The sequence below is a fragment of the Diabrotica virgifera genome, chromosome 7 (genome assembly GCF_917563875.1).
Source record: "Diabrotica virgifera virgifera chromosome 7, PGI_DIABVI_V3a".
Lineage (NCBI taxonomy): Eukaryota > Metazoa > Arthropoda > Insecta > Coleoptera > Chrysomelidae > Diabrotica > Diabrotica virgifera.
The window spans coordinates 44,916,947-44,930,363 of record NC_065449.1 but is presented as its reverse complement, the minus strand read 5'-3'; the positions used below and the strand labels follow the sequence as shown (position 1 = coordinate 44,930,363).

At 33.4% G+C, this 13,417-nt stretch overlaps 1 protein-coding gene across 1 annotated transcript in view; it reads left to right on the top strand.

The window, feature by feature from the left end:
- The window catches only part of LOC114329221 (intermembrane lipid transfer protein Vps13D), a 184,098-nt gene that overhangs the window by 135,563 nt on the left and 35,118 nt on the right, over positions 1–13,417 (top strand). The window contains exons 30-33 of the mRNA XM_028278261.2: positions 622–837; positions 2,518–2,918; positions 7,437–7,787; positions 10,893–11,281. Coding sequence (XP_028134062.1) covers positions 622–837; positions 2,518–2,918; positions 7,437–7,787; positions 10,893–11,281 — 1,357 coding nt within the window. The remainder of the gene's footprint in view (positions 1–621; positions 838–2,517; positions 2,919–7,436; positions 7,788–10,892; positions 11,282–13,417) is intronic.

Here is a 13,417-nt window from a genome sequence, read left to right as displayed (position 1 = left end):
AGAGGAAGCAAAATTTCAATTTTATAGGAATTAAAAAGACTTGAGATTGATAATAACATTACGAAAGTCGTGACGTTACATTTTGGCTATCAGCCGTAATTTCTTGTTTTTCCATATTTAAACTATATTTATGTATTATGTCAGACATTTTCTACCATATATAGAGTATTTATAGTAAAGTAATAATTTATTCATACATTAGCACAAAATTAATAGGACAATTTTAAATAATATCTTGTTTTTGTAAATCACACATAAAGCATACACATAAGATCGTCCCTCGCGTCGTCAAAGTGTACCACATGACCTATAATCATAGTTACGCTCCCAGCAGTTACGGCGCACTTAACATAATAATGCCTGAGCCGGCCTGAGCGTTTCAAAGTATTGTATTTATAGAGGTTTTCTTTTGCTCTGAAATCGTCGGAGACAGCCCTAACTCCGGGCATAGATTTCTTGATTTTCTATTCTACTCGCGAACAGTGGAGCCGATTTCGGCGATAGACGATCGGATAGGGGAGATTAACAATAAGGGGAGGGATTAAAAGTAATAATGATATGTGTAAATTTTATCCCGGTAGATATAGTCAATATGCAAATAAAAATACTTTTTTGTTCTAGTTTACTGTATCTGCGTTTTACTGGATAATAAACAAAACTGGCTTACCGCTTGTTTTTCGGCAATCGGGAACGTCACTTGAAAGTGCAGGGCAATATGATGAACACGAGCAAGCTCGCATGTTATCACCATTTATGTTCAGTTTTTCTGATCAAGACGGAAGTCCTACGATGAACGCTAGAGTAGGCAAAAAAGTCATTTGGGATGGAACTCCACAAGTAAGTACAATAAAAATACGAATACCTATAGGTTAGTTTAGAAATCAGATAGATCCACCCACAAAAGGGAAATAAGCCACAATTAAACTAAAAAAATAATTTTATTAACGCTTCGACGTCCACGTCGGATGTCGTCAAAAGACAAAGTATTAATAAATTAAACAAAAATGTTGCTTAGTAAAAAAATCTTCTAATAATTTAATTTAATGTTAAATTAGACTTAATTAAACTTTTTTAATTAAACTTACTTTTTGCATTAAGTTTTTTACTAAGCAACAACATTTTTGTTTAATTTATTAATATTCTGTATTTTGACAACGACATCCGATGTGGACGTCGAAACGTCCATAAAATTATTTTTTAGTTAAATTGTGGCTTATTTCCCATTTAGAAAAGCCTGTGTTCTATTATACAGTAAGCGCCACGCTAGTAGACACACGGGTACCTAATTGCTAGGCTTGGGCTAATCCAGCCCGTTCTCACCTGTGACTTTTATGTCTGTTATGTCAGTGACTGTAATGAAACTATTAAAAATAATTGTTTTTCTATACAAAAAATACATTAATTTTTAGTATTGTTACTCTGCTTCAAAATAACTTTATTCAAACACCAACAATATTACAATAATTTATAAATTTTACAACTTAAACACAATGACAACAACTTCAAATACAACTGTTTTGTAAAATGTCAACTTTCTATATTTATATTCGGTTTCTCTACATTTTCTGACGTTGTGGCCGTCACTAGACAAAAGTAAACAGTGCAACAAGTGAAGGACCCAGGACTGTATTAGCTCAATGTTCCCGTGTGTCTAGTAGCGTGGCGGTTACTGTATATCTTGATCTGCAGGCGCTGGTGAGAAACCTACAGTTTTTTACCCTGGTAATTTCCTGTATAATTGAATTAAACATCTCGTTGTAGAAACTTTTCGTAGTCATAACGTAATCTTATGTAGTCTCGTAAACATCTTTTAGTCATTTTATTTTCAGAAAGTTACCAGCTTGACACATGGCAACTTTCTAATCCCATCGAAATCCATTATTTTAAAAAGGCACTAAGATTTATGGGAGAAAATATGTGTGTTTAATTGGGCGTTTCAAATTTACCTCCCGCTTTTCTATAGTCCTAACCCTGGACGGAAGTATTGTAACCATTCCAAGGAAATGAGAAAGATTTCGTTTCCACCCTGTATCCTAGATCTTTTATTTTTATCCGTTCTGATTACAAACCCTGTATACTGTATACACCGAATAATTTCTAGTTTAGCTCTTTTAGTTTCCGATTATATTCTCTTTTCCATTATCTATCTTTTATTTTAGAGCTAATAAGAAGATACAAAGAACCACCCCCACATATCTTCCGATTCTGAGCTACGGACTTTGTATTCTTATATGTGTTGTAATTTTTTTAATGCGACATAAAATTTGTCGCCGACAACGTGTGGCTTTTGGGTCTCCCATATAGAAATTTGTCGCCCCACGTTGGGCGCCAAATTAGAGAGTTAAATTTATAAAAAAATAAATAAGTAAAAATGTTACATAGCATTAGAGTAAAACCGATATATCTACAACCGCGAGGAGATGATACGACATACGTTCGTTTATGCGGTGCAAGTGACCTTGAGGGTTGTAGTCAAATCTGTTATACTGTATCATATGTTTTTTTTTTTTATTTTAGTGGTGTGCAAATTTCCACGTAGCCAAAGGCACTCAATATCGAAAACTCCACGTAACTTTACGAGACGGACGTCCCGATGTTGTGTTCATAATAGGTTTAGAAGTGCGGGTGGGTAGAGGAAAGTATCGAAGTACCAATATCATAACTATATCACCCAGATACCAATTACACAATAGAACATCGTATAAACTACTATTTTCACAACTTTGTTATACCCAAGGAAGGCAACAACAGTTACCGAAGTCTTGTTTGAAAGCAATGTCGAATTCTCACATGCCTTTTCATTGGCCAAATTTGGAAAAGGAGCAGTTGCTGTGCGTCTCTATAGAGGAAGTACAGGAATGTTGTTGGTCTGGAGGACTTAAAATCGATACTAATAACTCTATGCATGTTAACATCAGGTAAAATTGACTGACTTTTTTTATTTGTATTTTTAATAACAGACGAACCTCACTAGCCTAATATCGAGTACTTTATTTTTAAACCTACACAGATTGGACCAAAAAGCTGGAAACTCCTAAATATCTCCTAAATGGATTTTCTGAATTGTACAAAACCAGAATACGCCTATTCTGCAATGTGGAGATTTCAAATTTGATGCTTACAATGTTGCCAGATTTACCGGTTTTCTGATATATTAAGTCACTTTGGTTTTTTTTAAAATACAACACTCTAAAGTAATGAAGGTAGTAAATAAATAAAATTTCTCCGGGCCAAATAGTTTTGAAGTAATTCAGCAAATATAGAATGCTGTGATTTTGACATTAATTCATAAAACTTGCAATGGCTCGGCGTTTATTGAAAAGAATTGTAAACTAAATTGTATTAATAACTAAAGCTGACAGCTGTTTTATGTGTTTTTAAAAAGATCTTATAGAGAACTAGCCAACTTATGCAACGATACTTTCTTAAAGCATTCTCCTATCCATGAAACGATGATTTTAAAAACAATAGGGAACTTGCATAAATTTTTAAATTCGAAAAAAATGTTATAAATCACAACACAACATAATTTAGAACATGTATCAAAGATAAAAAAGTTTTGTTTGTCTTTCGTTTGGCCCCTAAAGACGATTAAAAATTCAAATTAAAACAGGTGGTCCAAAACGCATCGTGACGTCACTTGGTTTTACATTTACATTTTTCCAATAAAGTAAACAGAATTTTAAATTAGACGTTATAAACGTCAGTAGAAAATACATTTATGTGACGTTACAAGTGTTTTTGATCGTTTGAACTATCCATAGAAAAATTCGTACTTTTACAAAATGGTTTTATTTTCAATAGTAAACCTTCGTTCCTTTCCTTCAAAAACAGTATAAAACTACAATTTTAACAAACTGGTATATATTATTACAATGACATACGATAAATGTCATTAGAATATAAATATTTTGGACTTATTCCACGACGATGAGCTTGCCAAATACCCAAGTAGGTGGAGGCCAATAAACTAAAGAAGGAGAAGAAGAATATACCTAAATATAAGGTTGTGTCTAGGTATACGTTACCGTGTACGCAAATAAATAAGTTAGAGTGTCAGTGATTTCTTATTTTTTATTTGTTTAGTGTTTGTTTTTAAATTAACTACGGAGTGTGGACAATTATTTAGTTCTTTTAATGAGTTTAAGAACATTTTAAAACAGTACGAAAAAGATAAGAGACTATAAATTAATAAGTATATATATTTTTTAGTTATAAATGAAATAGTATGTATTACCGTAAAATATTAAAATAAAAAGAAGACCTAAAGCTTTCACAATAATAATTAACTTGTTCTGAAGCTATTATCCTTGTGGCATTTTTGTAATCAACTATTCTAAATGGGAACTAAGCCACAATTTAACCAAAAAATGATTTTATTAACGTTTCGACGTCTAAATCGGACGTCGTTCTCAAAATACAAAATATTATTAAATTAAACAAAAATGGTGTTGCTTAGTAAAAAATTTTTCTAATAATTTATTTAATCTGACTAATTTTTGTATTTTGACAATGACATCCGATTTGGACGTCGAAACGTTAATAAAATCATTTTTTAAGTTAAATTGTGGCTTATTTCCCATTTAGAATAGTTGATTATAATAATTAACTTAGGTATAAAAATTATTTTAACAATATTTTTTACGTGTTATGTCAACTAAATACATATACAGTGGAACCTGCTTATTTCGAACTTCCATAATTCGAAATCTTCTTTAATTCGAATTTTTATTCTGGTCCCTAGCATTTCCTATATAAGTAATGGTAAAAAGTCGTGAATAATTCGAATTATATTTTGGATAATTCGAACTTTTCTGCTATCTTTTCTGAATATCTTAGAATCTTGTCATTACTGAGAAGATCATATCTTGTCATTACTGAGAAGATAAATTCTAAAAAGCAGCTAAAAATTTCGGATCTCTTTGGAAAAAATAAAGTCGGTCTTTTTTATAGCTTGTAAATGTTTTAATTGGTCTTTTTGGCCGAATTTTGTTAGCCCATTTTTTAGGATGACAAAACTCTGGCAAGATTAGGAACAAAAACATCTCCAAGCGATAAAAATGATCAACTACATACTGTTTTTTTGATATCAACTCCTGATGTTTATCATTTGCAGGTTTTTGTTGGTAATCCTTGTTTTTGTAGATTTATTTTTTAATTCGAATTTTTGGATAATTCGAATTTTTTTAACGGTCCCCTGAGATTCGAATTATCCAAGTTTCACTGTATTTATTTTGCTAACCTAAATATATACTTTAATATATACATTGATTTATTACAATTAAGTTTGAAACATCTGAATAGTTCTGCTCCCTTCCTTTAACAAATATTTTTCTATCAAACACACGCTAAACATATCAAAATAGCATGTATCAAAATATACAGTCACTGCGCACGCTAAATAATAACGTCACTGGCTTGATGAAGTTTAATTCGCTTGTACATACCTAACTTTTTTATTTGCGTACACGTTAGCGTGTACCTAGACACAGCGAAATATAACCATAATAATAACTAATGTAAAACTATGTGACGTCACGGGTCGTTTGAACTATTTTATACCGCTGAAGACTTTAAATACGTATTTCTAAGTTATTACGAGTTTTTGAAGCGTGAAATTTTGGAAATCTCATTTTTAAACAAAACTGAATATTATTATGTAATAAAAAAAATTGTGCAAGTTCCCTATTGTAAAGCGCTTTGAGGAAACTGGACAAGTAAAATGTAGTGAACAGGTAGACCAAAAACTAATATAAATTACAATAAATCTTTAGATTTAAGCCAAAGTTTCATTGAAAACCTACATACACCCTCACTCAGAGCTGCACAAATACATGATGCAGGTCATTCTCCAGTCTTGGATGTATTACTTAAGAATAATTCATTTAAAGCCGACAAAATCCAAGTGTTGCAAGAATTAAATGAAGATGACTACGACCGTAGATTACATTTTTGTGAGGTAATGATGAATAATTGTGGCTATTCTAATGAGGTAAATCCAGACTCTATACATGAAAACCCTACTTAAATACCACAAAAACTAAATGTATGGTCGGATATAGTGGGTACTCAGTTAAGGGGGCCGTTTTTTATAGAAGGAAATATAACAAGCGATAATTATGAAATGCTACTGTAATATTTTTTTATTTCGAAATTACTGATTTTATTATTATTGTTGATATTTTTTAGCACTTACATTTATTTAAATAAAAACACTTTTATATCTTTTATTCAAAAACACTTTTTTAAATGTATTTAATATTTATATTAAGAAAACTAAAACATTCAGAAACTAAAACATAATTTATCTAATTACAAATAAATTTTATAGTTCAAAAATGCCTCGCGCTGCGTACATAGAAAAACTCAAGTCCATTCGTATCGGTTCTCTCTTTTATGGCAGTCTGCCGATGGCCTAGAACCTTCCATTTGGTCACAACTTTAGTCCGGTTTAGAACAAATCGATTAATCTAGAATGAAAGGTTTGTTGTTTACCTGCTTCGGCGAGGGTCAAACAACCTCTTTGGAAGCTCTTTCAAGTAGCGCTACTTCTTTCGACCTTTTTGCTAGACATTTGCGTCGCCGAGGGGAGCGTTAGTTGTAAACACGTCTTGTTTAAGAAGGGGGCCAGGTCATTGGCATTGTATTTCGCAATACTAGTTAGAAATTCAATTGTATCTGCCCTGAAAAGCAAGTTTGGAGACAATTTTAATGAGATGGTTTCAGCAAGACGGAACTCCAGCTCATTTTGATGTAAATATTCGGAGTTATTTAGATCAGACATTTCCCGGACGATGGATATTAGGTAGTATTGAATGCCTCCTCGTGCACCTTATTTGAATGGTAAATATTATTTTTATACAGAGGAGCTTAAAAAGTAGAATTTATAAAACTACACCAGGAAGTGTTGCAGAGCTAAGTCAAAGAATTTATCGATGAATCCATATTAATTTCTACAGAAACATGGAGAAATGTTATAGACGCATTCTACCATCATTTAGGATGCTGTCAAATTAATAATGGAGGACATTTTGAACACTTGATTAGGTATAGATTAATTTAGCAATGTAGTAAAGTTTTAACTGCTATGCTTAAATTTAGTTGTACATCGTTTTTTGAGACGATTTTGTGATTCTACAATATACAGGGTGTTCTATTTAAAAAGCCTAAGTGATCAGAAAAATATTATATTTGGCAACACTGCAACAATAAAATTTGAAACCTCCATATTGCAGAATAGTTGTGTCCCGTTTTTTGTATAATTCCAATTATCCATTTACATTTACATGGTAATTAGCAATTTCAGATTTTTGTCCACTCTGTATATTAATCTTGTACCATTTTATTCAAATCCTAACTAAATTTTTTATCGACTACATTTACATTTGATCAAACTAGTATCTGGAAAAAACTGTACATACATATTTTTCTTGCAGGGATGCTTTAGGCGGTGTTTATTTCCTTCGTATGGAAGTAGTGTTGAAAGGAGCAACCTTCTTTGTAGTGTTTACCGACGCCGATACACTGCCGCCACCAATGAGAGTGGACAATTTTTCAGAAGTCTCGATAATGTTTGGACAAAGCTGTTACATAGACATCATGCATAGCACAGCGAGAGCTCATTCCAGTGTGCCTTACGCTTGGGACGAACCGACCAAAGCTAGCACTATTAAAGTTATAGGTCCAGGTGGGGTGTCTAATACGTACAATATGTCTACTTTAGGCTCAGTGCCTGGACTGACGTATGAGAATTTTATTTATATTGCTTTCACTGGAACATTTAAGAAGTAAGTTATTTCAAATCTCAAAAGTAGTATTTATTGGCTTATATTTCTAGGAAATTATAATTAGCGATGTATCCGAAAACTATATTCTTCTTCCTCTTCTTCTTTACGTGCCATCGCGACGGAGATTGGCAATCATCATGGCATTCTGATCTTGGATGCTGCTGCTCTGAATAGTTCGGTTGATGTGCATTCGTACCATTCCCTCAAATTACGCAACCATGAAAATCTTCTTCCTACACTTCTCTTGCCCTGGATTTTCACCTGTATAATTAATTGAAGTATGTTGTATCTCTCATTACGCATAACATGCCCCAGATATTGCAGTTTTCGTGTCTTGATGATTTCAAATATTTTCAGTCTTTTGTTAACTCTTCTCATGACTTCGTTGTTTGTTACAATGCTCGGTTCATGATATCTTCAGGATTCTTCTATACATCCACAGTTCAAATGTTTCCAACTTTTTAGTAGTTGACGCGGTAAGTGTCCATGCTTCTATCCCGTAAAGCAGAGTCGAGAAAATATAACACCTTGCCAGCCTAACTCTTAAGTCTAATATCAGTTCTCTTGCACAAAGTACCTTTCTCATTTTATTGAAGTTTGTTCTTGCTTTCTGTATTCGAACTTTGATTTCTTTGGAGTAATCGCTTGTGTGATTAATTATTGTGCCAAAATAGATGTAGTTTTCAACTTGTTCTAAAGTTTTACCGTTAATTGTCAGGCTTTCATCATTATTTTGGGTTTTTGATATCCTCATAAATTTAGTTTTCTTGATGTTTATTGATAATCCATATTCTTCTCCATACTCAACTATCTTGTTCATTAGCTTTTGGAGGTCTTGAAGGGTGTCTGCTGTTATGATAGTATCGTCCGCATATCTAATGTTGTTAATTGGCGTTCCATTGACCTTTATTCCTGCTGTTTCTCCCTCAAGAGCTCTTTTCATAATTTCTTCCGAGTATGCATTGAATAGTAGTGGTGACAATATACACCCCTGTCGCACTCCTCTTATAATTTCGAACTCTTTGATTTGTGTTCGTTAATGCGTATGTGTGCCTGCTGTTTATAATATAGATTTTTCTTCTTCCTCAACTTTTCCCTGATCAAGGGTCGCTGTTTAGTAATCTTCTTCGCCACTCATTTCGGTCCATCGTGTCCTCTTCGTCTCACATAGTTTTCATTTCTACGTCTAACGCGATTAAACCATTGCAATCTTTGTTCTTGAATCTTTTTTGAGACTGAAGTCACCCCAGCTCTCTCCCTAATCAAATTGTTCCTGATTCCGTCTATTGAAGTCTTACCCAGCACCCGCCGTAACCTTTTTATTTCAGCTATCCCAGTCTTCTTTTCCTGAATCTTCTTTATAGGTCACACTTCACTTCTTTACACCAACGCAGGTCATACCACACTTGTGTATATCTTTCCTTTCAGTCCTTCCCTGATTTTTCGATCACAGAGGACCTCGCCCACACGCTTCCAGTTACACCAACCAGCCTTTATCTTGTGACAGTTTCTCGATCTAGTGTTCGGTTTTTCGTTATATAGAAGCCAAGTTATTTAAATTCTCGGACTCGTCCTAATTTTTCTCCAAGCAGTTCGATGTCCTCAACCATTCCTGTTACTCCCAACCACATATACTCCGTTTTCGACCTGCTAACCTTAACTTCTTCCTCTTCAATAGCCCCTCTCTAGAACGTCTCTTTTTCCAACTTCTCCAACATCTTTTTGCTCTCCTCACACGATAGTATTAGCAAAGAGTATTGACCAAGAAGCCTCCTCCCTCCTAGGGATTCAGTGAAAGGCCTTAATGCAAACCAATCGTCACTGGATCTGTGCTCTAATCGACCATTGGCTGTTACATAAACTTCTCTATTTGTTTTCTAAAGTAATTCTGTACGGAATGGCTTCCTTGTACCGACTTCTTCCTCTCCGAATCTAGTTCCATGATTCAGACTTCCAATTCTAGTTCCACTACCGTGACTGTATTGACAGCAGCTCTAAATAATTATGTCGACTTTCCATACCATTGTCTTTCAGCCATGATGTTCTTCGTCATTTTTCAGCTGTGATGTTCTTCTACCAGGAACATGTTTACCTGGGATCTTTCCTTGAATGAAGAGATGCAAAACTTCATATTTTTCAGGGTGTTTCATGACCGAAGTATTCCAGCTTGCGTCTCTTTATTATTTTGACCAGTTCTGTTATTTGATCCATCTGTCTTCATTTATAACTTTGTCGACCCAGCTTATCTTCAGTAGTCGTCTGTATACTCACGTCTCAAAGGCTTTCAAACATTTAAGCACAATCTCACTGAAAGTCCACTCTTCCTTTCCATGTAGTAGTAGTAGTAGCACTGGAAAGATATGTGATTCGAACGCTGAATAAGATTGGGATAGGCCGGCATATCTAATATTGTTCATAGTTACACAATTTTCCATTACAGCTTCCTCTGAATTCAAGTTAAAGGGCAAAGGCAAGAGTATACAACCTTGTCTCATTCCTTTTTTATATTTATTTCATCCGACAGTTCTTGTTCAACTTTTACTCGTGCCTGTTGATACCAGTATATATTTGCAATTATTGGTAAATCTTTATCGTCCAATCCAGCGGTTTTCAATATTTCTAGCATTTTCTTATGATGGACATATGTGTACATTTTGATTTATGTCTCTGTATCTCTGTACCGAGAATTCGTGCTATAGCGAAGATTCTTTAGCCAGGAAATATTCCTCGGTGCTCCCGGATCTGTCTTTTTTTCGAATTTCTCTCACGTTATCAGTTTTAAAAGTTCTTAGTTATCATTTCTTCTTCTCTTGTTTATGTTCCTCTTCTACCGGAAATTAGATATCATGTAAACTAAATATTTTTAGAGCTATTCTCAACAGTTCGTTTGTTTTATATCCAGTCCCGAGAAAACTTAAAAAATCCCATTTCATTATAAACTGATTAGAGTAATTTTGATAGTTGATTTTTTGGTTTGCTTAAATTTTGATCCATAAACTTTTGATAAAACTAATTTTATCCTTGTACTATTCTTTCTTTCTGCGATATTATCAGGTTTATTGCAAATATATGTTTCACGGTTTTAATGGATTTTATATTTTCTAGATCAAGGGGTGTTTATGACCCCAACCCCGACATGGAAAGTCAAGAACTGGTTCTTAGTGTAGGAAAAAACACTCGAGTGCTTCTTTCTAGCAAAATGGCAAGTGATAGATCTCAGCTATGGAGAATGACGTCTGAGGGATATTTGGAACACGAGGGCAGCAGTCCACCATTACATCCTGGTCAGACTAGAAATCAAGACAGCATTTTAGTGCTTGATATCGAAAACACCGCTCCTCAACCCAACACCTATTCCCGACTTATGCTGAGAAGGATCGATCCAAGAAGACAATCGACGCAAAAATGGAGATTCACTGAGGATGGAAGGTTATGTTGTGATCATTATAATATGTGTGTGCAAGCTATGGATGGATCTTATGGTTTGCGTAGTGGTAAGTTTATCCAAAAATGAGTACTCTAATTAAGTAGGTATAGTAGCATCCCTCATTAATCACTGAAATAAGTAACACCGAACTATAAGGTCCCATTTGTTGTCATATTGTTTGTCCGTTCGATGCTGTATAACAGCATATTCTGTTCTATATCTATTCGTTTGAACCATGGCCCCACTAGATCACCCACATTGAAGTAAGTACGATTCGTCAGCCTAGCCCGTTTGGCTATTAGTCCAGAAAGCCACTGCGCATCCGCTAGAAAAAATATTCCGATTCGGATTTTTTGCACAATCTTACTCAAAAAGGACCCCTTTTAACAAATTTGCATGTTGTCAGGACCAAAAGTGGATCAAAAATTTTTTAAACGTTTTTTTTGTTTCTTTCCTAAAATTATTTTTTTTTGCATAGAACAAAGTTTTTTCAGGTTTTTTGGATCATTCCAAACAAAAAAGGTCTTTAGTGACTTTCCTCTAAAGTTGTTAGTTTTTGACATAATATGATATATTATAAGCGATTAAAAATTGAAAAATTGCGAAATCGGCCATTTTTAACCCTCAAAAACTATGCGAAAAACTGAAAATTTGAATGTTCCTAAGGTAGATAGATATTCTTTAAACATCGATTGATGAAATCCCGAAGAGTTTTTTGCAATACAATATTCAAAACTCCTTTTTTTTTTAATTGCTAATCAAGCGTGCGCGACACTATTTTCCACCGTTGCATGTGTATACAGTATGGTGCAAATGAAAGGAATAAATTCGTTATTTCGTAAACCGGCGACTGTAAGGAAAAATCCCGAAACAAGTCGATGTTTATTTGTAAGTTATGATATTGTGGCATATATATGGTTACTAGTGACGTCATCCATCTGGGCGTGATGACGTAATCGATGATTTTTTTAAATGAGGAGTCGTGTGCTAGCTCATTTGAAAGGTTCTTCAATTCTCTATTCAGTAATACAAACATTTACGTAATTATTTATACAGGGTGTCCAAAAATTGTTTATTAAAAAATTATTTGACAAGAAAAGAAGAATGTATGTAATTTATTTAATTCAAAATACATTTTACTGCTTTCACAAATCAGAAAACCAAGTTTATTTCACAAATAAACATTGCTTTTCGCTTAAATTAAATGTTCAAACTTCCAAGAGGCAGGTGGCTGGCGGGAGCTGGCTTGAACATTGAATTTATACGAAAAGCAATGTTCATTTGTGAAATGAAACATTTTTTAGTTTTCGGGTAACAGTAAAATGTATTTTGAATTAAATAAATTACATACATTCTTCTTTTTGTTTAAATAATTTAATTAAAAACTTTTTTTGGCCAACTATTTATAATGGGAAATAAGCCACAATTTTACCAAAAAAAGGTTTTATTAACGTTTCGAAGCCCAAATCGGGTTTCGTTGTCAAAATACAAAATACTACTAAAATAAACAAAAATTTTGTTGCTAAGTAAAAAAATTCTTCTAATAATTTATTTAATCTGACTCATTTATATTAGCAATTCAGACGTATATTATACATTTTAAAGTAGAAGACTTTAAAATGATATCGTCAATATTTATGAGTTGCGTTCCTGTGACGACTTTACTAAAAGATTTACATTCGATTACATGAAATCAATCCCAACTCAAGAATATCAGTCACAAAAAAATATCATAGCATGTGATCTGTCTTTAAAAAGACAACCAAATGCAACGATGACAGTAAAATTCTCGCGTTAGAGATTCCATAGTAAATCACGAGGGAAAACCAGGAAAAAACCTCGTGATACTATCCCGATTATATTCTTGATATTCTTGAGTTGGGATTGATTTCATGTAATCGAATGAACTATCTTTTAGTAAAGTCGTCCCAGGAACGCAACTCATAAATATTGACGATATCATTTTAAAGTAAAGTCTTCTACTTTAAAATGTATAATATACGTCTGAATTGCCAATATAAATGAGGCAGATTAAATAAATTTTTAGAAGAATTTTTTTACTTAGCAACAACATTTTTGTTTATTTTAGTAGTATTTTGTATTTTACAACGAAACCCGATTTTAGCTTCGAAACGTTATTACAATCTTTTTTTGGTAAAATTGTGGCTTATTTCCCATTATAAATAGTTGATTATAAAAATGC